The sequence below is a fragment of the Oxyura jamaicensis genome, chromosome 1 (assembly GCF_011077185.1).
Source record: "Oxyura jamaicensis isolate SHBP4307 breed ruddy duck chromosome 1, BPBGC_Ojam_1.0, whole genome shotgun sequence".
NCBI classification, from domain to species: Eukaryota; Metazoa; Chordata; class Aves; order Anseriformes; family Anatidae; genus Oxyura; species Oxyura jamaicensis.
Genome location: NC_048893.1, coordinates 59319333 through 59345010, shown reverse-complemented (window position 1 = coordinate 59345010; position 25678 = coordinate 59319333). Strand labels below are relative to the sequence as shown.

The window sequence follows — 25678 nt, the reverse complement described above, 5'->3', positions numbered from 1 at the left end:
TTACAGCTGCCCTGACCAAGCGTCAGTCAGCTTTTGTGCCCCGGTAGCCACCGGAGACCTGCGCCTCCGTCCTGGTCCTCGCTGGTGGGTGACCTCGGGATGGAACGAAGGGTGAGTCCGCATTGCAGGCTCGCTACCCATCAGCTTCAAAAACCAGCCAGCACCACGGCCCAGCTCCACTGGAAATGAGCTGGAATTAGTGTCAGCATTCGCCAAAGCCCTGTGTGCCCACCATGGTTTATAAATTAGAAAAGCATCTACTGCACCAGGCTCTTCTGTGGAGCTGCCAGCCCGCCCCGAGGTGTGAACAAAAGGAAGGCAGGAGCAGGCAGGAGGGCAGGGAGCTGATTTCCATACAGACAACAAAGAAACACGAACAAAGCACAGGTATTTTCACGCACAGCTGCTATGATGATGACCATGGACACCAGTTGGTGGCAGCTGGCGTAAGGCTGTACCAGCTGCTTGTCTACAGGCTGTGGTCCAGACCTAATTCATACAGAATTGATCTAAATGTAGATGTCCTTGCTATTAAAGAGCAAGAAAGTGCAGCATTTGCTGGCTGGCTTGGGAAGACTGATGAGGATGTCCTGCAGCCCTGTGTTCCTGCCAGCTGAGGCTTAACGCAGGCTGCGGCCCACCACAGAAACCAGCAGTGAGCAGCAGGACGGGCGGTTACTGCTGGGCCCACCTGAAGAGACGTGGTCCCGGAGATCTGGGAGTCAGTGACAGAGCTACCATGCTAATGGACAACAGAGACAGGTAGAGGAAGGGGAAATTCCCTCAATAGAAAGTATAGGAGGACTGGAGCTTCAGGGAAGCTGGAGGTCTAGAAGAACAGAAGCCAGCTTCTCTTTACAAAGAAGTTGTTTGTTGAGCTGGGGCCTCCTTCCATAAGGGTTTCCTCCAAACCAGAACAGGTGAGTGCTCCCTTTGGAGGGGGGTGTGAGATAAACTACTGACAGGCAGTACACAGAAGACCCAATCTGTGGTTGCTGTACCTCAACGAGAGAGAAGGAGGAAACAACAGCAGACAGACATGAGTGAGAACAGCGCAACACGCTGTCTGTCACCAGGTGCACTCCATTGACACTTCACCTCCCCAAAAGTTCCCCTGCCCCAGAAGTTCAAGTCCTCTAGTCAGCAGCCAGCTTTTGAGCTTGAGGCTCGGAACATGGCCCGGTTCCTGGAGATGGCAGTGCTGGGTGTGTGAGGAGGCGATGGATGAGAGAGCCGTGGCGACCTAGTCCATCTTCCATACCTTTGCCTCTGGCCAGGTCTTGCCCTGGACGTGTTCCCAGCTGACAGTGGCAGTGCTGATTTCTGGAGAAATGGGCTCGTAGGAGCGGAGGGACAAGCTCGCAGCCAGCAGACCCATCCGGACACAGGTGTCTGTGTCGTGGTTAGCGAGCATCCCTGCAAGGATTCCTGCCATTAAGCTGCGGAGAGAAAGAAAGGCAGCCTTGAGCGCTGGGGAACAGCCCTGACCCTGGGAACGTGGCCATTTGGGAGAGAACTCATTTGGATCCACATTAACACTTACAGAAGCAGAGTATGTCTTAGAGGAGGGATGGGGCCATAATGAGAATTTTGTGCTTTTTATTTTTAAATTTGGAAGGAACAAGTGGTGCTATTTAGTTGCATTTTATTTGCATTTTATTTGCTTCTCATCTGAGAAGTCAAGGGCATTTCTCATTCCACCACATTTTTATTTTCTCTCCAGTTTTGCAGGAAAGCCAAGAGAAAAGAAAGTGTCTAGAAAGGGAAGAAGCTATTTTCCCTTGCTCTTTAATTATTTTGTCACTTCTCTGCTGCTTGTTGGGACTTGTTACATTCCCTGCTTTCCCCCATTGGGATGATACAGATGAGAAGAAAGGTAAATTGCCAAGTATAATGTGAGAGGGACAACAGACAGTAAAAGAAATCCGAAGCTGGAATGAGATTTTTGATTCAGATTTCTGACAGCTTTAGCAGCGGTTTTCTATTTGAGATTTCACAGGAAAAATGATGGGAGTGCTTGGAGCAGCAGCTGTGACCCACAGGTCCTTACACGGCACCGAGGAGGCCATCAGAAAAGAGGGTGACTTCATCTGCCTGACGTGCAGGGGACAGCTCTGTCGAGGCATGGTGCTTGGGATCAGCTGGGAGCAGCTAGTGTTTATTCATAGCTAAATGCAACAGTGATGCTGGGAAGCTGGGGAAGGACAAAGGAGAAGGGAAAGTGAAGGGAGAGGATAAAAGCATTTAGGATGAAGAAGCAAGGGCAGGAAAACGTGACAACAGGGAGGATTAATGAGCAAATCTGTGTGAAAGGGAAAATGACTCCCTTTTTGCGCTCTGGCTAATTACCTCAACTTTTTTTTTTCCCCTTAACAAAGACGCAGAAGATCGTGGTTTCAAGAAACCATTCAATCTCTCAACAACTCGAGGCTCAGCGTAAATATTTGGGGGAGCATCCCCTAGCAATGCCGAGTGCGGGCACGCTGTTGCCACAGCAGCCGGGTGCGAGCAGCAAACAGCCGCTGCTCCCCGCACGCAGACCCCGCGGCTCCTTGGGAAGCGGCTCCAGGGCTGTAGGAAAGCCTCGGGAGCGCTGCTGGGTGCACAGCATCCCCCAGCAGGGCTTTAGGAGCTGAAGGGTTTGCGGGGCCAAGCTGTGGATGCAAGGTAGCCCTGAGCTACACCTTACTGTGTTGTCCCTTGGAGGAGGCAGCAGGCTGGGCTGCCTGTTGTACTCCAGTGTAACTCGGTGAAGGTGTTTTGACAGTGGCACACTTTACCTTGCTTTTGCTCTTCCCTTACATTAAACCCTTCAGAAAGGGAAAGGAAAACTGTAAGGAAGACATTCAGTTTCCATTGGCCCCCAGAACAAATTGGTACGGGGCAGTTGTGTATGAGCAGATGGTGCAGGGAGGAGGCTGTACCCCTGGTGGGGCTGCCAGAGCCTGGCACAGCTGCTAGAGGCAGCGAGCAAAGCCGAGATGCTATAGGATGGGTGACCCCACCTGCTTGCCCCTGGGCCCCGTTGCTGTGTTAGACCTACTGCACTCAGCATCACTGCGGTCTTCTTCAGGGCATGGTGCCAGTGGCAGCAACTCGTCTGAGAGGTGACATGGGACACTAGGAGTAATCAGAGACTCTGGCATGAAGTGGATTAATTAGCTTGGCAAGAGTTATTGCTTGATGCTAGCTAAAATATTGGGGACTCTAAGTTATCACAAAAATGACTATTCTTTCTGCCCCCCCATCAAGGAAAAAAGGAGAAGTGTTGCTGTGTTGAGTTATTGGTAGGTAAGAGTAGAAAAATAAAAGGAAATGTCTGTCACACGTGGCCTTCTGGTCTGGCCCAAGGCAACGAAAGGGGAGGATTGATTATAGCAGGAAAAAATAAATAAATAAAACAACTGCTACATATAGTTTGACAAGTTAACAAGGAGCATAATAAAATACTACTCTGACAGACTGAGAATTGATTACTAGGGGTAGGAATAATACGTGTCACTTCCTTCTCCCATGTACAGCATTGTGTGACCAGCTAGGCAAATGATACAGCAGGCTCTTTTGAAGCACGAGATATTGCCAGAGGCTAATGCAGAACCTGATGAGATGCTTTTATAGGACAATTCTAGCTACTGAGTGGCAGTCCCTCGTCCACTGGAGAAGTGTGGAAGTAAATCAGTTAGCTAGTAAGTCAGCTTTGATGTAAGGTGGTTTACTTTCCTTTAGCAGCTCAGCCCGGAGTATTTCAGAACTACCAGATTGCCATGAAAGATTTGGATCCTGAGGAAAAGCAAAACTAATACTGGCAAGACTGGCTTCAAGATGTTTAGCAGGACATTTTTAGCAAGCATTGCATGGAATCACAGAAACCAGTCCTGTCCTTGTGTCTCTGGTGTCTGTTCCTCAAGCAGCAGAATGTAGTTTGACTTTGCAGTAGGATTTGAAAGAAATCCCACTATGGCTGTTCCACATTTAGCTCGAGAAGATAGAGTAGCTAGAAACATACCTGTCACCAGCTCCTGAGACATTGACTATCTCCTCCCTGCTGGTGTGGATGGCAGGGTAGTGGGTGGCACAGAGGCTGGCAGCAGCAGGCTGTGTGGGGAAACAAGGGACGTTAGTGGGAATTGCCCAAGCTGGTAGGGTCTGATGTGGCTGCTGCCATCCAGACCTTCACAGCAGCCAAAAATTAAAAAAAAAAAAAATAGAAAGGGGGGGGAAAATAAAAACATAAGCCATAAGCCAATAATCTTAATAATTGTTTTTCATGGTTTGGAGGAGATCAGTGATTTAAGTTGCTGAAAATGAAGCTTGCAGTCATGAATATTCAGGGCAAGCACATTTAAAATGAGCTGGCTGTAAGCACTGCTGCTAGGAGCCAGAAGGACAGACAACATGATTTTCTTCACTAATCCTCAGAGCTGTGTATTCCACCCCCAAACAGGAACACTTGCCAACTGTGATGCCACGTTTCCCAGCACTGCTGCTTCGCCACCAGAAATAGCAATGGTGCTGCATGGTCCCAGGCAGAAGCAGCCGAAAGCCCAGGGCTTGTTTTCCATGCCCTTACTTGCTTGTGAGCTGCTGGACGAAGTGAGATGCTCCCTCCCAGGCTCTTGCCACAGAGAAGGACGCCGTGAGCGCCGAGGGTCACCACCACGCAGCACAGGTGGGCCAGCAAAGGGCGGGCCAAGGCCATGGCGGTCTTGATAACGTCCTCCAACCTGGACGGCAGCTCTGCAGGCAGCAGGGAGGAAAAAGTGTGGCATAACTTTAAAGGTTCTCAGTAGGCCCTTCTGTGGGCTCCTACTCCCACTTCTATTTATGAGCACAACTAGTTATAAGCACTACTGAAATGTGTTTTTTTTTCTTTGAATTGTAGCAAACATGAAATTCTCCAACATTAGATTTCCATACCATCCATCCTATGCTGAGGAAACCACCATCGTGGGACTACAGATGTGTCTGTAGAGACCAAAAAACTGTCCCCAAATAAAACATGACTTGTCTTAATACTTTTGGACTTCCACCTGCATGTGGTGGGGTATTTCATTTCCCCAGAGGGTGGTACCTTTGGGGCCCTCAGTGCATCATGCTTCACTGAGATGTTTATAAACTAAAAATTATTCTTCTTTGGATGGTGAAGTGAGGAAAATGGACAAGGAGCCACCCTGGGCCTACTGCACTCTTTAATAGACCATCGGTCTGGCCTGGGCCATACAGCCCCTGCAGAGATGGCTGCACGGTGGAAGATGCCAAGACTGCTTACGAATTCCCACTGTGTTATAACTCAGTTTGATTGAAATGGGAGATGGGGAGGAAAACACTCTCTCCAGGGTCTAGATTATCTGAAAATGTGATTGACTCTTCTGAGTGTTCAATACCTGCTGGCAGAGAGTTCCCAAGGGTCCGATTTATTGCTCTTAGCTCTTGGAGGTTGGGGGAAATGTACGTGAGTGCTTTCCAGCTGTCTGAGAGGAATGGCTTGGAGGCCTTGTTCTCATCTGTTGGCTCGTAGCACACTTAAAAACAACATTGCAATTGGTTAGTTAATTATTTAATCAGTGGTTCATCTCTGTATCAGAGCAGGATGCAGTGCCGAAGGCTAAGTGAGATCTGCACAAGCGGGGTTATATGTGCAGTGTGTTAGAAGCTAAAGATCCTTTCCCCCATGCTGGAGACCAGGTCTCCCCAGTTTTCCTTCCTGTTGCTCAGCAATGATATGGCTCCTTCTGGCTCTGGAATGATATAATCAGACTTCAGGTCTGTTACTCCTTTTAGCTGGTTTTGGAGCCTCTGCCAGGTTTTGAGAACATTGTCTCCTTCTTCAGGATTTGCTTTTAAAAATGAAGGCATAACTCCAAAGGTTCCGGAGCCTTGTGAAGGGTCCTCAGCATACCAGGAGACGGGCTATGTACTTTTTGGGAACTGGGAGAGAACTCTTCTCAAATGATGCTTTAGCACTTATTCTGAGAAGCAGACTACAGAAGCATACACATCTGTGCTAGCCTGGAGATTAAAGGCAAAGAGAGCAGCTTTTTCTGGCAGTGCTGGAGGGCTGTAGCTCCTACAGGAAATGCGCTTTAGCTGCAGGATGAGACCAACTCAGAGAAAGCAGAAATGCTTCAACCATTCAAAATAAAGCACAAGCGTATAGAAAGGAGCCCTGAGCAGCACAGCATGTCAGGCAAGAGCTTGGTATCTCCATCAAGCAGCAGTGGAGGGTGCTTGGGGCATGTGGAGCGTCTTGGCACACACACTGATAGGAGCTGTGGGGCCAGGGCTGGGCAGGCTCTCCTTACCTGCTAGCTGATGCTCCCTAGCTAGTTGGCAGATGTACTGGATAGTGGACAGAGGCACGTTTCCATCAATGCAGACTAGTGGGGCCTGGCACAGCTTCTCCTTGAACTGGGACACCTAGTGAGAATCCAGGACACAGAGCAGAGACAGCCTGAGTCATTGCAGAGGGACAAAATGGTTGCTATTCACACTGAGCATGTAGGATTTTCACTCGCATTGCAGTTCTTAGGTGCAGGCATGAACCTGAAGGAGTGATTCCCTAAGGAAAGTGGATCTCTCCATTTACCTCTCTTCTTCCCCTTCTTGTTCCCTGCTCCCCATCATTTAGAGGCAGACTCAACGAGCAGGGTCTCTCCAGAAGAGAAAGATAGTTGCTGGTCCTCCCCACACCACTTTGATACCCCTGGCTCAGTCAGAGACCTACAGGGAGAGGGAATGCTGCTATTTCAGGTCACTGTAGGACTCCCTGTGCTCTGCCTGGCCCGACTACTCCTTTGCTTGCTGCCTGTGTCCTTCAGATGTCCCGAGGAGGGCTTTGCAACAGTTCCTGCAATGACCAGGCAGGCTGAGGGAAGAGGGGAAGTACAACGCCAGCAGCAAAACCAGTCTTGGAGAAGTGAAAGAGAGCACCATGTCTGAAAGTGGGTTTTCTTTCTGAACTTGGTTCTAACAACCCAGTGAGACGCAGGCTTTTGGCTGGTAGCTCCCTTTCTGGAGGAAGATGACTTAAATCACCCTTTGAAGAGGCACATAGACTGGTTCTTTGTTGTCTGGGGGTTTTTGTTTGCTTGTTTTATCACATTCAATTTCATTTTGTCTGTTCAAGACCTGTCCATCTTTCACATTTAGCCCTGTGGCTACAGCACTGCTCATCACAGCGCTCTGTTGCTGCTGTCTGTGAAGCAGGTAGAGTGGGGACCTGCTGCTCCTTGGCTCTCTGAGGCTCCACGACCCCAGGCCAGTGCTATAGGCACTCGTGCAGCCTCCCTCCTGTGTCTCCCCTAATCCTGGCTGAAAGAAGGACTGCCAAAATGCACTTTGCAGCAGAAGATTGGTTCAGATTTTCCACTGGCCACAGCTGTTTCATAAAGCTCAACAGAATTAATCTGTCTTGTAATGGTTCTCTGTGCCAAGGCTTGGGAGAGGCAGGGTGGGGATGGCAGTGGAAGCAATGACCATATTTTTTCCTACGAAGCCTCCACCTCACGGGGAGCCCACCGGTAAGTAAATTGCACTTAACTTTCATGTTGCTGTCAGTCATGAAGTATGGGCTTTTGTTCTGCTGACAGCAGAATGAGTAGGGAAGGAGGGTGCAGTGACGGGGGTTTCACTGAATCAATCTGGAGTTAATGCTTCCATTAGCCCTGATATTCTGAAGGTTTGGATGTGCTGAGAAGCAGTACCTGTTTATACAACTCAGCATGTAGAAACAAAAGGGATGGCAGGGAGGGGGTGGAATAGGGAAACTTTCTTTAACCAGTGTTCTGTCCAAGGTTGGTTTTTGGTTTTTGGTTTTCCCCTAAAGGGGGAAATGACATTTCTGCAGGTAGACTGGATTTACTGATGGCTTTACAGTACCAAAAGTGACAGGTTAACTGGAACTTGTCAGTGAAGAGGCTTCTGGCTTACAGGTCAAGCTCCATCTGGGTAAGCAGCAACAGGTAGCTCTGGTAGCTTGCCATGCGTCAACTTCAGTGGCCAATACCTGGGGTTAACTTTAGGATTTCCCACGTTCCCTGCACACACCCACTCACTCCTGGTATAGCTCCGCTAGCTGTTTTTTGTCACACCTCCACACTCCTTCTCTTAAGCAGAAGGTAACAGATCAGCTGGCATGCATACGTATTGCTCTGTTATCTGGTGGTGGATGTCCATATCTCCCAAGCCAACGCTCAGCTCCCCAGCACTGGTGATCACAGCACAGTAAGTGGCTGTGCTCTTCCTCTCCAGCTGCAGGATGGCACTCATGTCCTAAAACAAGGAGAACAGTTACCAGTGGAGCATGTTTCTCTTTCCTCTCACTCGGCTCAATGTCAGTATTCTTTCTCTGTGCCCACCTGATTTGTAGCTGCAGCCTAGCTTGTTGTTCTCCCTTTAACCTCCCTTCTCCCTTAAGACAAGCAACATTTCAGAGATATCTTGGTCTAGGCAGTGCTGGCAGATGGCTGGTTATTAATATTTGCAACGCAAGAGAAGCCACAGCAAAGATTAAAGAAATGATTCAGTAAATGAACATGACAGTCCTCTGCCACGCGGTTCCATAGTTGGTGTCCCTGCTGTAAGGGAAGGGCATCCTGCAGAGCAGCTGAAGCACTGCCTGCCCCAGACATCCTTTCCTGTGGCTTATGTGGCACATCTGATGGCGTGCCAGGCACACCTTGGTGGCACGCTCCAGCTAGCAACAACGTTAGCGACCTCACTGACTGCACAGGCAGGGAGGCCGATTTTGATGGCAGCCTCAGAGCCCTTTTTACAGCAGTTGTGGCCATAACTGTGAGGTGTCCTTCCTCTGTGGGCAGCCTGAATGATCTGCTGAGAGAATCTGGGGCATTTCTTGGAATATGCATGTGGATGGAGAAATGCTTTCTGCTGAGTAGTTCACAGGGAAGTTGGCGTCACAAGGGCAAGGTCATCTCCAGCACTGCTGGTAATGTTTCTTGCAGGCCAGGATTTCTTGGCAGCTAGTCCTGCTGCATCTTCCCTTGGGAGACCGCTCACTTTGATAGCTCAAACTGTGCCATGCTTGGGTAGAGGAGAGATTACAGGTCTGCAGCTATGAAGCCTTTATATACTAAATGAGAGTTCTTGTTCCTATTGCTGCTTTTATTGAGCTGCTCAGGTATCCAGAACTAAGGCCTCAGGTGCTCTTTCTGTCTGGACACCAGGGTCCCAAAAGCACTAACAGACCTTAATGGCCCTGACCAGCCTCACCTGGGGTCTCCAGCCACCCCCCTGGCTTGCCCTCAGCTCTGTCTTTTCTCCACAGAGGTGCCTGAGGGCTGGGGGTGTTCTCAGGGCCTGCTCTGCTCCCTGGCTGGTCAGGCTCTGCCCTGCCACCCCTGGGGAGATGTAGGCTCCCTGACCCGTGGGGACAAGTGGCTGCTGAGTGCCAGGTACTCCTCTGGTGCACGGTGAGGGGTGTGGGCAGCGATCTGGAGGACCCTGCTCTGAACCAGGGAGCTGCCTGGCTTTGGGTGCCAGCTCTGGGTTTTCTCTGTCTTATGCTATACCCAAATCAAGTTGGTGTGGGCTTTGCTTTGTTTAGCCTGAGGATCAGGCTTTGCATATTTCTGGCTGTGCTTAGGCCTTAGATTTTTTTGTGGTTTCTCCTGATTTACCTCTCTTTGTCCTTCAAACACCAGTCCCTGGAGCTGAATTCAGACCACATGGTTCAGACTGCAAACTGTGTATTATGTGCATATGTGTAGCCTGTGTTCTGGGGATCGCTCCTCACTTTTTAATTGTCTGTAACTAAAGGAGCATTGAATTGGTCTCACTCTTAGCCTGATGAAAGGTGGCTCTTATGACTGCCAGGGTTAAAAGGATTTTTCCCTTTATGTAATGTCATCACCTCCGTGCTTCTCAAGTGCCACTACAGTGCAGCATACCATGTGGTGACAGTAGTGCAGGATGGACTCTGAGTGTTCATCCTTCCCCACGGCAGACAGAAAAAGAGGATTCAGACCGAGACGGCTTAAGCAGTCTAAAAGCAAACAGAAACAAAAGACATTAATAGATCTGTTGGAGTGCTGTGAATGCAATGACAGCCTGTGCAAGCTGAGTGTCTGTAGGAAAGCCCTCTCCTGGAAAACTTAATGCCCATCTATCCTCATCTAGCAGGATGTTCAAGGCTGCAGCTGCTGCCAGACTGGCTGGGCTGGGATGATCTATGGCTGCCTGCCACACTGCGGCTCTGAATCTTCTGGAACCACGGGGGGAGGAGGAAAGAGAAGAAGGAGGAAGAAACTTAATGCATTTCCCTGGCATCGTTTCCTTTACCCATCACAAGCATGCGGGCTTGCCCACCTCGCTTCAGTGCGCAGCCTTGCCGCCCTGCTTTTCTCACCATACTACGTTACTAGAACCTGACTGGCCTCACAGGAAACCCTTCCTCTTCTCCCTTCAGGTTACCATAAATTATACCTCAGCAGAGGGGTGGCATTTCTTCTTTCCTCAAGCTCCCACATTTGTGATCTGAAGTGACAGTAGATTTATGTTAAGAGTTGGGAAAGGCCAACAAGCCAGAGTAATCCTAAGATCTTTCTGTAACGTGCCCCTGCTAATTTCAGTAGCCAAACACGGGTCTGCTACTGCTTGTGGAGGAGCACCAGGCACACTGTGATCCTTTGCTGTTGCCAGTGACCGTAGCCCTTTCTCTCCTATGCCCCAGCTCCTCTTGTCCCTGGTATGTGGATGATCATCTTTGCGTAGGCCTATTCATTCCTCAGGACATACTTTATTGTGACTACAACCTGACATTAACTCAGAAACCGAGGACCAGGCTGTTCAGCAGTCACTGGAGATCACTGATGGTGATTTAACTTTGATTTGGGGTCCCTGTGCTATATACTAGTCAATTCCATAGTTGAGGACCTTTCTTTCATGATTGCTGCCCAGCTCCCCCTCCCTTCTTATTTTTTGGAGTGCCGCTGCCTTTTCCAGGCAGTCTGTCCCCGGGTATATTGTCTAAAGCATCCCAGATCTCAAGAACTCCTGCTTTGAAGGAACATGAAAGGACAAATCACAGCTGGCACGCACCCACAGGCAAACCCAAGCACTAGGCACCTGCCAAGTTTCTTCCAACGCCGCCAAAAGTTCGTCTCACTCTTCCAGCATTCGTTTGCCCACCACCCTGGAGGAATAAATTATTAATCAGCAAAGCTGGGAGAGCCACTTGGCATAGATGCCATGTCTCCATTCATATTTGAAGTGAAGTTAATGCTGCTGAAAGGTAGGGCAGCAATTAAGGGGGCAGAAGCCATCTATGTATGGGTTTGTGAGCAGCACAAACTCCCACAGCCTATCTGCAGACTTCAGCTCTGGTGACAAAGGCCCACTTCCTAGGAGGGGAGATCAGTTTGGGCTCCCCATGTATTGCTGTCTTGGTCTTGTTGGCTAAGACCTTTTTGAATAATGCTAATGAGTGTTTCAGTCAATATGAGCAGTCCTCTGAATTTATTTGCTCATGTCAGCACTGGGACTCCAGAGTCCCATTTTTTTTCTTCCCATTTTGAAGATAAAACAAGCTTTGTCATCTTTGCCTGTGCTGTCCTCTGTGGGCAATACTTTACTCCTGGAAGGATCTATTTCAGTGTCTGAATACTTTTTTTCACTTACCCTTTTCTTCCCAAACATCTCCCTCGTCAGAAACACCCATTTCCACCTGTGTGGTTACCAGCTTCTCTTTTCTCTTGCCTCTGCCTTCTGTTTCTCTGTCCATTTGTCCGTCTGTCACAAATGACCAAATTGTCACAAGGTAGGCAGTCCCTCATCCCTCTCCTCCTAATTTTCCTGCCAGACGAACTACCTCAGTAAATGCTCCAAACTCTTTGGGCTTCATCACTGACTATCAAATGGTTTTAAAGCTCCTTTTTCATTAAACCCTGAAACATATTTTCAATTTCTGAAGAGAGCTTGCCACTGGCATTCATAACAATCATAACAGCTCTGGGTAATCCATAGCATCAGGAGTATGTTGAGCGTTTGGGTGGCAAGTGCTGAAGCGTGTGCATGCCCCTGCAGAGCAGCTCCTGGCACGGACTCTCACGTCAGCTCAGGTGCACCAGAATACCCCTACACACGCACATTTTTCTTGCTTGTAAACACTTCTACCCATCCTAAACAAGGATTTTACCTTGGGGTAAAAAATGCTCTTCCTCCAACCCCTCACAGTTCTTGGGGGTTCTTAAAACTCATACCAAAGCTTTCTAGGGACCCTTCTTCCACTGTGCTGAGCTTTGACCTCATGGACCTGTACATCTGTCCTTTGTGGGCAATACTTTCTTCCTCATTCAGTCCTGTGACTGTGAGAGGCTGCTCTCCCATGTAAACATGCTCTTTTATTACCCCCAGGCTGCTTTTTTTTTCCCGTGAGTCTCCCCAGTTGTGCAGTCTGTAAGACCTGAGGCTAATTCTTGACCCCTTTGTTCCTCTGCCTGGCAGTTCTCCAAGCCCAGCACTGCTCAGACAACCTGAGCAGAGCTGCATATAAACAACCTATCACTTCTGTCCACCTTTCCACCACTCGCCACTCCTCATTAACCCAAACGCCACTCCATCACATTTGCTTATGCTCCCTGCGAATTGCCACTGGCACTGCCAGGATTGAGGATATTTCCATCTGTGACTGTCTCCTACTGAGCGCTGCAGATTTCCAAAGCAGTGAGGATGTCTATTTTCACTCGGAACTCACTGTCTGTAACAGAAGCAGCCAAGGGAAAAATACCTTCCCCAAGTAAAAAGCAAGGATGCTTGTTTAGGCAAGTCAAACAACATGGCTTTGAACGCTGGCCCCTATTTCAGTATTAAAAGAGGGTGCTAACTGCCATTGGTAATGAGCACAAACTCCTCTTAATGCAGTACAAGTATCTGGTTTTCAAAGCTGATACCAGCAAGAGTGTTGAAAATACTCATGAGCTCCCTTCTTTGCCTGGCATGCTGATCTTCTCTTTCAGTTCGCCCCCACATTCCAAAGACAGAGCTTCAGGTTTTTTAAGCCAAGCTTTGCCCTAACAGTGGGTGTACGAGCCTCCCACTCAGGGACCCAGCCAGGGGTGTGTTCTGATGTACAGCCCCACAAGACATCAAAAAAAATGAAGATTAAATCTCCTTAAAGTAGCAAGTGGGTGCAGTGAGAGGTGAACTAGCAACCTGCTTGTAAAGACAAAGAAATGACTGGCCCTTATCACACCTTGCCAGCTCAGCTGGTAACTCAGTCTGAGCAGTACTTCTACGCTGTGTTCAAGTGGGTTTGGCTGAGATGAAAGAACTAGATGAAAATGGGCTTGCAGAGATGGTTTGCAGTAAGACAGAGCTGATGCTTTCTGGCAAGGTTTCAGGGAATTGACAGAGTGTCTAGGACCTTCTTCTGTGTCCTGAAAGACCTGAATTCCTAATGGAAAAGTGAGACTCTGCTCTACTGCTGGATATCCTGAGAACATTGTAACCATAATGCTTCATCCAACACCTTTCCCTCTGCAAGAGACCATGTGTCTTTCTCTGCAGATTACTTACATCCAAATAGTTATTTTCAGGGCACTTTGCTTCTGGATAGCCTTGAAAGCTATATGGAAGTTAAAAACAGTATAGAATACAGCTGCTTTTTGCTAACTGGGACAGCACGAGGTGCAAGTGGTATCCTAATGCTCTGCAATGAATGCAGCATGTATAAGGGTGGGACCTGCTGGGTGCTGATCTCTTTGGAAAATATGTCTTTAAGAGACGAAGCAGACCAATAATGCTGAGACTGCTTTTTCCTCTGTGCATAACCGCAGAAGCAGTCAGCAGGAACGTTTTGTCTGTCAGTTCCCAGATCCTCCTGCAGCCTGGTATTTGGGTAGCTGCCATGATGGGCCTTCAGCTCTAGGGCTCGCTGCTACGCAGACAGGCAGGTAATACGTCACCTTTGAACGCAACATTAAAAAACTCCTTTTTTCCTTTTCCCTTGCCAGCTGCTCCCACTGGGATGTGTGGCTATCCTTGCCCGTCACCATGCCATGGATGGTCCAGGGGTCTGCAGTCACCGCTGACACAGCAGGAGATGACTTGCCCACTCCTGGTCACAGTTTGGGGCATGCATGCTACCAGTTAGATCACAGCTGAAGCAGTTGGGCTTTCAGTTTTACAAGTCTGCAGAGTTAATGCTCTGGCATGTGTCACCTTTGACCCCTGTAATACTGTTTGGCTTTTGCCTCCATATCCTTGAACAGCCAGGTTCCTTAATGACAGCTTCCCCAGCAGGTCTTTGCCTATCTGACTGAGAGGTCTTCACAGATAGGCCCATTTGAAGGAAGAAGATGGCCACAAGTTTCTGCTTCAGCAATCAGCATGGAGTAATTTGAGACACTAAACAAATTGTGAGCAAGCTCCGCCAACTCAGCCTGTGGTACTTCATGTTATAGCTCAACAAAAATTGTGTAGGCCATGTAATGGCTGTCATTTGCAATGGGGAAGTCCCATACCTGCAAGTCTGTCCCACTTTTGCCTCTTGGTTGTTCTGTGGTCAAACCACAGTGAGAAAGAGAGGAAGGCCTGGTGACATTTAAAATGTTCTATATTTTTAGAGCAATCTCTGTGTTTGTGACTCAAACCCCGTGTGACTGAAGAAGCTGGCTCTCTGGTTTAGCTGTAACTGTGTCAGTACTACTTTTCTCAAAGGCTTCCACTACCACCGTGGGTACTCCGCATGGAGTCTGGCTCCTGTTCATCCCCCTTTCCATTGCTAAGACAGCCCCAGGCAGTCAGAACTGTCTCTTACCTGAGGATTTCCTCGCTATAGGGTCTGCCCTTGATTACAGGTTAGCACAGTGTGGGTCTTCACCCGTGGCTTCTAGCTCTTTGCATATGTGCTTTATGAGTGACCTGGGCAGCTGTTCTGCTAAAACAGCTCTTTGGGCATGCAGCATCAGAGAAGAGCCCAGAGGAACCTTAACACTGATTGTCAAGGCTAGAGAGATATGTGGAAGTCGTAAGGATGATATATGGCTCTGATCTTGTCTTGAGTGGTAGGCATAGTGACTTTCAGCACGTGAACGGAGTAGGTCAACGTGTATCATTCCAGGTCTGACCCACTACACCTTCCATGTTTGTGCATGTGTGCTCATACAGACACAAAGATAATGTGCACTGACACAGTCTCTTCCCACCCCCAGCCCCTCATTTGGCTTGGTACTCCTGTAAAAGTAGCTGGAAATGGCAGGGGTGCTAAGAAAGCTACTATAGATACAATACCAGAATGACAGAGTTCTGCGCCTTGGCTATAAAGTCAACGTTGATACCTCCAATCACCACCTTTAAAGGGAAGAAAGAGGTAAAAAGTGGTTGGAAGGACCCAAGGGAAAAGCTCCAATTTTCCTTTGCCTTTTTTTCCCCACTTTTACCACCCTCTTGAAAGCTATCTCATTTACAGTGTGAAGGACTGTGCTTGTTTTGGCTGGCTATATACAGGTCTGCACAATTCTAATCATAAAGAATGGAAATCTCTTCTAAATGTTGCTTTCTGCATTGTGCCTACTGATAACCAGCTCCAGCATGGCAGGACATTATTGCGTTCATAGAGGGGCAGTTTCACTGAGTGGTCACAGAGTAATGTAAGAAGTTGCATGATCTGGTTATGTCAATGCCCTTGAGGCCTTCTCTCTTAGGACAATTTTTGACATACCAAACTTCAGAAGGATTCAGGCATTGCTGTGTAAAGGGGAGGAGAAGGGATAAGAATGGAGAAGAGAAAATGGGAAAAAGCGGGCAGAGAAATGCAGACATTTTTTGCAAGCTCCTGGAAGACATTGCCCTGCCCAGTGAAACTTTATCAACCATTGTCTTATTGTCCAACAAAACCAGAAAAAGCAGCATAGCTCCACAAATGGGAAGTTCCCAGATTCTTTGGGGACGTAGAGCTCTTTTTTTCCTCGTTCTGTCAAATGCTGGGTTATTGCCTCTGGAGTCACTGCATTCTTTTATGTTAAAAAATACTGCAAATGGGTTTTGGAAACTTTTTCAGCTCTCTGAAGACTACCTAAAATAGATTTGCTGTAAATTATGTAGCACACACAAAATCAAGATAGTGAATGGAGTATGAGTTATAATGGATCTTGTTTTGGGATATGCTGCACCTCTTGTAATTTTGGCAGTCATGAGCAGGAGGCCAACAAAAGGAGATATTTATAAAAAGTGTGTGACTCAGCAGCTCAAAATATCCACCTACCACCACCCTCTTCCAGGTCTACTGCTGTAGTCACAAGGGCTCCCTGGCACTGAGAGGAATAAAATTGAAGTTGCATGTAAGGTCACAATAAAAGGTGAAAAGGTGATTAAAGTTTTAATGGATTTGATGGTCTAAGACTTAATGGGATTAGGCCATCATCAGTGTTAATTCTCTGTAAGTAGAGTGGGAGAGGATATTTATCAGAGAACAATAGAGAAAACTAAAGAGAGAATGTCTGCCAGCATAAAGCAGAAAGATCAGTCTCTGGCTGAGTCAACTCTTATTTTAGAAATAGATAAAAATTTATTTTCAGTGCTGTCAGTAGATAGGCGTTAAATGGAGGACAGCAGGGGACTCACTGGCTGAGGTGGGGTTGTGTCCTCTTGCCGAGGCAGGTTCCCCTTCCTTGTGGCTTTCTGCAGTTTGCTCAGGGCCACTGCAATGCAGCTGCCCACTCTGGCATTGTTCTTGATCAGAGCAAGGTCTGTATGGTGTTTTTTTTTGAGGAAAAGGAAAAATACCAGCAAGATTGTCATTATAGAATTCTATGTAGGATCTGCCTTGAGGGGGACAACAGGAAATGCATGCTGTGAGGCTTGGTAGATTTGATTGCCCTGCACCAAAATCAATTGGGGGCAGATATACTGGGTCACAATGCTGCATGAGCACTCTGAAGTTTTAAATGTATTCACCTTTCTCCCTCTGCGTCCATGTAAATTTAACATCCCCATTTTACAGATAAGGAATAGAAGCAAAGGCCTCCCAGAAGATAAGGTGAAGTGCCTAAACTGAAGAGTCTAAAAAGCATTAAGGAACTGAGCCATCTTTTCCAGAACTAGACGCCTACTGAGATTTTTGCCAAGTCTCATCTACATGCCCATTTTTCATCAGTTTCACTGGGAGCAAAGTATCAGAGGCTTTGAAAACCCCATTTTGTGGCAGCATACAACTCCAGTATCCAAAACACCCTTTACTTACCTGTTGTGACTGACCAGCCATGAGGTTTCCCAGTAGGCTGGCAGCAGAGCCTGGAGGTGAACCTGGCTCTCCCAGATCCTACATCAGCATCCCAGCCAGTAGATCTGACTTCCTCTTGCCTGTGCAAGAGGATTCACATTACACAGGAGTATTTTTCTTCCAAATTTCTCTTACTCTGCACTAGCATGAAGGGTTGCATAAGGCAGCATGTTCAGCCCAGGCATCTTCAAGTGTACAACCCCACCATGTGCAACAGTGTCCTGAGACTCCATCATAGAGCAGGCAAGATCAGATGTGAGGGTGGATCCCTTAGGGCTCTGGACCACCTGATCTCTGTGCTGGCTTCCAATTTTTAATGCAAAAGTGAATGAGGACAGAAAGGGTGCTACTAAGAAAGCAGGATGCAATTGCTGAGCTTTCTGCTGTTTGCAGATAATGAAGTATTTGTCCCTCAGACTGTCAGTAAAATAGCAGAGTTTTTCAGCAAACGTTATTGGAGGAAATGAGAAGGACACTCCTCCTCCTCATCCCCCCACCTCCCCACTTAGTAAAAGGATACTTGATTCCAGTGATTTCCCGTCAGTTAATACATTGATCTTCTGTAGCATAAAAGGGGTCAGTTCTTTGCCTCTAATCCCTTTGGACCTGCAAATATAAAGAAAATTACTGTAGATGAGACAAACTGAGCTGAAACGGCATCAGAGGAGAAGCACTGCTGCTAGCAGACAATTTATCTCCATAACCACATGCCATAAAAAGTCCTGTAAACAAGCTTCAGGTTCCATAAAACCACAGTGAAAGCCTTGTTGTGGGTTCATCCACACCCAAGGTTAAGCTGTGCTGCAATCCCTGTGGCAGTGTCCCTGAAGTCATTTATTTCCTCAAGCCCACAGGGTGAGCAAAGGATAGGGCCTAGGTTGCTTCTCACCTGGCTTCGCTGAGAGCTTGCTGGATGACTTCTTCAATAACCTGGCCTGAGGCAGCTCGCTCCTGGGGACATGGCACTGCTATCAGCACCCCGCTGCTCAGGCCTAGCCCCAGAGCGCTGGCTGGGAGAGGACAGGCAGATTGTTAGCAGCTCTCCTTGGACACATGAAATGCTGAGGGAAAAGGGCAGAGGAGAGTGGGTGCAGGGTGCGTGAACACACAGGGCTGGAGCGCCTGTTCTTGGCTGACCCAAGGACAGGTTCTTTTCCAGCTAGCAATCGGTTTATATCCTAATTCTTTTGAGTCTGTTTGTATGCTAAGAGGCAAAGACTTTTAAAAAACAAACAAACAAGATTCCACTTCTGTGACCCTCTGTTCCAGGGCCACACATGAACCTTTCACTGCTGGAACACACCGATGAGTTTAGCTGCCTCCTCTTCGTCCTGGACGTGATACGGTGCCTTGAAGCCACTCTGGCGTGAGAAGAAGGCTGGGAACTCCCTTGACTCCCCAAAGGCAGCCACACAGACTCCCTGAGTCTCCTGCAGCGGGGAGGTGAGAAAAGAAGATAATCAGTGGAGGGAAAGGGGACCCACAAAAAGAGATTGACTTTTCCCTTCTAACCAGCCAGAAGCTGCCTTTCTTTAGCACAGCATTTGGTTACTTTTATACATCCCCTTCTATTCCGTTCTCAAACAGCCAGACGTGGTAACTAGTCAGACAGAAAATGTATTATTGAAATGTAGGAGACGCATGCGCTTTGCTCAGAGCTGATCAAAAGCAGGGCAGCTGTCATTAGCACAATACTGAGTCCAAGGTAACAAGCTGGGATCTGAAGTTATGTCATGAGCTGACAGGAATTTAAATGAGTTATGTTTTTGATTGAAAAGTATTGACACTGGCTGTCACCTGAGGTGCTGGCTGTGGTGATTTCCAATGTACCAAACCTTAAAAATGGACTCTACTGAAAATCATCTTGTTTTTCCTTTTAATTCTGATTTTGGTTCGGTGTCTGATGGATCTAGCTTGTGTGATCCATTAGTGCTGGAGCACTTTCCCAGTAGATAGTAAAGTGACTCTAAAGCCAGAAAAGAGGCCATGGCTTGGTCTGCCTTTGGCCTCAGTTGGAAAAGTTGTTGGAACAGCCTCCTGGATGTGGATAGGTTTGTGTTAGGGGTAGTCCAGTGCCTGAATAGCCCCAGAACTAGAAAATGGCAAATATGGGCCTCACATCTTCTCAATAGTTGTTTGTGAAAACCTTGGGCCTAATAACTGTCCCATCATCACCAGGCCTTCTTGTCACTGCTGGACTCGGTACACAAAGTATATCATCACCTGCTTTCATGCTCACGATACCTACCAGATATTCTAGTGTCCTGCCAATATCAAGGATAGACTTGACTCCTGCAGATACAACAGCAACTGGAGTTCGTCCTAGCTCTGTCAAGTCAGCACTCACATCCAGAGCTGTCAAGGGAAAGAAGAGCCGTTGTTTGTGATAGCGTTGTACACCAGGCTGACCTTATCTGCCCTCTTAAAAAGCCGTATCTGCCCGGATTGCCAGGGCCTGCTTTTGCAACCATTTTGATCCACAAGCAAACATTACAGGTTTAGATCATGCTATTAGATGTTGAGATTGTAAGAGAGACTGATATAGTAAGAGAGACTGAAAACATGAAGTCACTTGGCCTAGGGCAGAGATGCAGCCCTACACTGACTGTCTCACCTGTTTGTTCACCTCAGAAAACAGCATGCAAAAAATTGGTCGAAAAGAAAGAAGAAGGTATCATAAAATAAGGACAAAGTTCAAGAAGATGGAATATAAGAAGACTTTGATTTTGGTGTTGACATAGCTGGCAGAAAAGCACCACAGGAGCTTTGCTGACCTCAGGAAACCCCCTGGTCTGGAATTTACATCACATCTGAAAGAGACAGCATTCATCAGGGCGGTTTGCTTACACTATGCTAGGAATATACATGGCTAAAAAGAAAGTATGTACTTAGAGGTCACAAACTACACTGCCAAGGCTGTGCCATGTCCCCATGTTTCCAGAGAGGAACGTGGACCAGGGCCTAAATCTTTTTTGCGGTGAGACCCTCCTCCTCCTTAGCTGTCAGCGAGCCAGTAACAGCACTGTGCTTCACAGCCAGTATCAGGTTATCCAGCCTCCACAAAGTGGGGAAAGTACAGTCAGCTCCTGCTGCACCATCAAACAATATCCATATAACCCCGTGCAAACAAAGGATAAAGAGAAACTCCCACACTCTTATCTGGCCGGTGCTCAAGAGGAATATTTTGAAGCTTCTGGAAAGGAGATACTGGAAAGAAAACAACCAGAGAATGGTTGAGAAGAATGATAACTTTACTCTTCTGAGCAGATAGTTTCTGTAGGACAAACTGAGAGGAAGGAAGGAAGATGGAATTAAATAAAATTGCAGCAATGAGAAGAAAAGTAGAATGTATTGTCTTTCTTACTGTTCTCTCCTCCCCGATGGACGCCTCCGATGCCTCCTGTCACAAACACACAAATTCCTGCCTTGTGTGCTGCAATCATTGTTCCGGACACGGTAGTGCCACCAGACAAGCCCTGTCAGGGGACAACCGGTCACAGTCAGCACAGAGCACGACCCAGAGAACACTGCATGCAGGCAGCTATGGTTGTGGTCCGACACACAGCAATGTCACAACAGCCTGCTGACACAGCTGGCCAGTAAAATTCAGACACAAATATTCCTAGGCAAAAATGCAGAGGAATCATCATCCCTGCTACATAAACTGTTCTTGCCCTGGTAATAGCAAAAGCCTTCATTTTCCAGGGCTTTCCAACCAGAAAGGTTCATGGGCAGCCCATGTGACCTCAAGCACTGTGTGCGTAACTTGGGGTGGCTTGTGTGTCACATAGTTTATAGGTAACATTATGATGCCTTATCACGCTGATATGAATGGTCTTAGCTTAGCCAGACAATCCAGAATGCTCTGAATCAAGGTTTGCTATTTCCTGACTGATATATTTTGACTCTGGATAGGAATATATTTCAACTTACTAATAAGACACCATGTTATGTGGTGTCTTAAAGAGGTTTAGAGCTACCTGGCTTGAAACTGGAGAGCACCCTATTGCTATACTGAAAACATCAAAGTAGGAAGCCTGCATTACCATACCTGGCTGAGGACATAAGGGAGATCTCTCCGAGACACTTTAACTACATTTTTACTGCTTGCCAAGAACTGAAGTTCCTCATCTGTGAGTCCCACGTGGATCTGACCCCTTAAAATACCTATAGTGGCTGGAACTGCTCCATTTGTTGTTACAATTTTTTCTACCTCTCTGGCCATGCTAGAATAAGATAGACAAGACAACAATCACAGAATTAGTGAGGGAAACAATCAGGTAAGAAATCTGCCATGTTTGATGGCCAACATTCCCAGTTTCCAGTTTCATACAGTTCTTGGGATTTCAGCAAATTCCAGTTCCTCTTCTGTATCTTGCTACTGGCAGAAGTCTTTGCACTTGATTTTACAGCAGTGCAAAGCTATTGAGAGCTCCCATTTTCAGCAATGTACAGGCTCTGTGCTTCATTTCTGAGGCAGGATCTGTACAATAGCCTAGTTTACAAGCAAACCTATTTGTACAATACACTACTGAATATTAGAGATATTCTCAAAATAGAACCTTTCAGTATCTATTACTTGTATTTCTGAGAACATAAACCTTCATAGAAACCCCAGACACTTCGAGTTCTATTCAGACAACCAGGTTGTACTTTTCACAATCTAAGCAGTCAGATATAGGGTAACAACAGTGCAGCAAAGCTGCAGCCTAAGAATATTCTAGAGTTGCAGACTAGGTTTTTCTAAGCTTTCCAAGTTTTATATTTGATAATCTGTAGACTACTGTCTTCTTTTAAGAGCAACTTCTTCTCCCTTTCTGAGCTATCTGTATGTACACTAGACAATCTTTAAATCTGAAACTACCTTCTCCAAAACCTGACTGAGCTTCATTGTAAGATGGAGTGCCAGGCAATACAATGGCAAGGTCAATACTGAAACCTTCCTGTGCTTTCAGGAAGCTAGGATGGAGACAAGACTGAATGAAACACAAATTTACAGGACATCAATAAATAAGAGGTAGAGGTTTTTGTGGGCTTTTTTTTTTTTTTTCCCCTCCCTATGTAGGGCACAAAGAGACCAGCAGCTCTCACAGCAGCTGCTCTGCGTGGCACCAATGAGTAGATTTCACTACTGTGTTCCAGTCCTTTCTGCATTATAAAAAGGTATACCCAAAGAAACCACAAATTGTTTTTGGTGTCTGTACAAATTATGAAGCCATGAAGTGTGGTTTATCAGTCTTAGAGCAAATGATGACATTATCTGCTGCCACATTTTAAAGGAAGCCAGAAATGTGAGGTGTTGAGTAAGGACGTATGTTGTATGGTTCTGCTCTCCTTAGAAGTCCAAATACAACTGTTTTACACCAGAGCTCATATTCTGTATCCCTAGCAACCTGACATTTCCCTTCGCTTCCTTCTTATAACTTTGTTGAATGAGGAACATCAAAATCCACAACCTTAGATTCTGGGGATAGGCCATGCCATGTGTAATGATGGTGCTTTCCAAGGCTACAACTGGTCTCCCGTCCATCAGGGCTTCCTGTATGGAGGGCTGAATCCTGAAGTAAGCACCTGGGGATAAATATAGAAAAGTCAGTTATTTGCATGGGTATTTGCACTAAATACTGAGCTATTTTATAAAAGGCAGTTTGTGATCGTTGCAATAAATTTATTCTCCTTTTCAGCTAATCTTTGGGGGGAATTCAGAAATGACTCTATGCAGACTAAAACTGTGTTTCATGTGACTGAAATATTTGCAAAACCCAACCAAACAACAAAAAAATGCTACAATTAATACAAATAATAATTCTTATCACCATCACTCAGTGTTCCTCTCCCACCGCTATTGCAGCTGTGTTGTTATTGGCCCCAGTAACATTACTTTAAATGGCCATTACTGTGAATGAAGTGAGCTCTGCAATCATGCCCAGAGAATAACGTGTTAAAAGAGTGGAAGCACCAAGGATACTATAATAACCCAATATCTTATAAGACTATTATGCATCAAAATTTCTCCTAATTTTAATGTCTTTATCAAATAACAGAAACTCCCTGTGCATTTAGGATTTGAAGTATCCTTCCAAAAGCTGAAAATACCACTCTTTGCTTTTCTCCCACAACACTGCCAGCAAGCTTTCTGCTGCATTCAGGTGATGAAGATGCTTTTCGCCCAGGGAGTGTTTCAGAATACACTACTCACCATGCAGAAATCTTCTCACCTGGGTGGTCCTACATGCCACAGTGGACACACATCTTCCCAATCTACAGGTTATCTTTGTAATCATCTTGTGCATAAGGATGGTCCTGAGATTACAAAAGTCAGGTAAAAAAAAATAAAGAAATAATTAAGCAAAGATATGACAGTATACCTAACATTTCTTGCACTAATTTTGGAAACTGAACAATTGTGGGCTTGCCCAGGAGATTGTGTGGCAGTTCCTGGTGTTTCAAGCATGAGCCCTGCTGTCAAAGCAAAATGTTAAACTGTCGAAGTAGAGTTGTAACAGTCCATCTAGCCCATCGCAAATGCTGGGCTGAAATCATGGCAGAGCAGAAGAAAGGATAACTAGTACCAAAATGGAGAGACTTTAGAAGTATACAACATTTTGATTTCCAAAGCTACTTGTTCACGATAAATTGCAGGCTCAGCCGCAGTCACCTTCAACCTGAAAGATTACAAGGAGAAAACTACAAGGAAGATGCAGGCAGGGGAATACTATAAAGAGAAGAGCCTTTGCCAGTATTTTGAGGGAAACAAGCAGTTCAGTAAAATAAAGAAGCTAAGGACTAGAGAGCCAGGTTGTAACCACCCGGAGGAAAGAGCAGCTCTTCCTAGAGCCCAGAGTGCTTTATGCATGCTCAAGTTACATCGTCTTTTTTAGTACAAAGTGTTGGAAGTAGAGGCACAATTCAGCCCCAGCAAGAACTCAGAACTCCTCTTGTCTCTTAGCAACTCCGATTCACTTTAATTAAATTCATTGCAGAACATAGAAAGAGGGGGAGAGAGTTGCAAAGGTTAAGAGGCTGGTCTGGTCTGGGCCTCAGGGCAGTTTCACTCAGTTCCTGGCTGCTTCACATATTTTTGCTGGGCATTTGGCCATATAGCCTCAAGCCTTCCTATTCCTCACCCCTTAACTGGGAGGAAAAGATTTATCTCTTCAGTCCTTTGTGCCTATTGTTAATTCAGATAGGAAATTAGAGTAACAATACTGTGTTCCTGCTACATTTAGCAGATCTCAGTACAATTTGTGGCACCACAGCTACACAGGCACATTATGTCCAGGAAAAGTTGTGGGGTTTTTGCTGGAATCTGAAGATTTCACCTGTATAGGACAGCTTAGTCTGTGTAACAGGGAAAGATGGACTGGTTCTGCTAGACATCTCTTAAGCCACCGAGACAGAGATTGTCATGAAATGCAATACACACCTGACCAAAACAAGGAGATACTTTTTTTTCCCAGTTTCCAAATCCTTTTTAAGACCAAAATCTCCACAAAGTTTATGAAACCCTATCATGAGACAAAGGTGGCAAAAGCTCCTATTCATGCTTACAGTCTCTTCTTGTGCAGTGCCAAATTCAGCAGTCAACAGCCTGAAAAGTTCATGCAAATGCTCTGGTTTCCTTGTGTGTGTGCATTCACACCCCTTGCTCTCTGGGGCAAAGTCAGCTTTGGAATAAATTCATTAAGCCAACAAGGTTACTACGGCTAGGATCAGTTGGGCTGCTTCAGCTGTGCTCTGAATTTTAACAACCCTCCATAATCTGAAGCACAACAGCCCGAAGTGCCCAAGCCGAGCCAGCCGGTGGATAAAACACAGCTGGTCACCACCTGACACCCCACACGAATTAGCTGATGTTCGCCGGAAAGTCAGCCAGCACTCGGCCCGAGCAGCCTGAAAGGTTTCTGGGGCTTGGCAAGCGTAGCAGAGAGACCAGCCCGACCTTTCGCCTTGTAACAAAACTTTGCATGTTCCCGGTGCAAGTTCCGCACAGCTCTGGCATTGAGCTTGCCTCCCTCCTCCGAGCGTCCCCGCTCGCCTCCCCTCCTTGTCCATCGGGCACGTTTGGCTTGGTGAAGCCGTGGCCTGGCGCGTCTCTTACCTCCGGGCGGCCGTGGCACATGGGAGGCTGGCTGGGTTCTGGAGCTGTGCCGGGGCTGCCCTGCGAGAAGGCGTGCCGAGGGGGCCGGCGGCGGCATGGGGGGGCTGAGAGAGTCCATTTATTATTAACCACAGGCACAGCTGAGCTCTGCCACTGCTCCCTGCCCGGGGCAAACGGGGCGATTCCTCAGCAGAGCGAGGAAAGCTTCTGCGATTAATTTTGTTCACAGGGTGCCAGATTTTCCCTCAAGTCTTTAAAAGATTCTTCTTGTTTTTCAGATTCCTTTACTGCTTTTTGTTTTTTCTTAATCAGTGAATTCAGGGTTCATTAAAACAATG

General features: G+C 46.8%; 1 protein-coding gene and 1 long non-coding RNA gene across 6 annotated transcripts; one reads left to right on the top strand and one right to left on the bottom strand.

The window, feature by feature from the left end:
* Positions 1–329: 329 nt before the first annotated feature.
* LOC118178728 (pseudouridine-metabolizing bifunctional protein C1861.05-like) lies at positions 330–25678 on the bottom strand. Of its 3 annotated transcripts, none has more exons than XM_035347476.1 (20): positions 25341–25674; positions 23439–23542; positions 22696–22810; positions 21291–21465; positions 20604–20715; positions 19488–19594; positions 18543–18669; positions 18129–18249; positions 17760–17845; positions 16582–16706; positions 15250–15309; positions 11086–11152; positions 9909–10003; positions 8143–8271; positions 6303–6417; positions 5385–5522; positions 4571–4737; positions 4007–4095; positions 1209–1439; positions 330–915 (listed from the first exon to the last, which is right to left on the bottom strand). In XM_035347476.1, exons 2-19 carry the CDS (start codon positions 23530–23532, stop codon positions 1244–1246), a joined length of 2118 nt encoding a protein of 705 aa, XP_035203367.1. In that variant the 5' UTR covers positions 23533–23542; positions 25341–25674; the 3' UTR covers positions 330–915; positions 1209–1243. The 3 variants fall into 3 exon arrangements, with proteins under 3 accessions (XP_035203367.1, XP_035203382.1, XP_035203375.1); XM_035347491.1 differs by having other exon boundaries at positions 23458–23542; positions 25341–25383; XM_035347484.1 differs by lacking the exon at positions 8143–8271 and having other exon boundaries at positions 25341–25678.
* LOC118178752 lies at positions 7308–23749 on the top strand. Of its 3 annotated transcripts, XR_004756280.1 has the most exons (5): positions 8795–9161; positions 9287–9413; positions 18509–18682; positions 22195–22256; positions 22924–23749. It is a non-coding gene; the product is annotated as an uncharacterized LOC118178752 (long non-coding RNA). The 3 variants fall into 3 exon arrangements; XR_004756283.1 differs by lacking the exons at positions 8795–9161; positions 9287–9413 and adding an exon at positions 7308–7520; XR_004756281.1 differs by lacking the exons at positions 8795–9161; positions 9287–9413 and adding an exon at positions 18018–18094.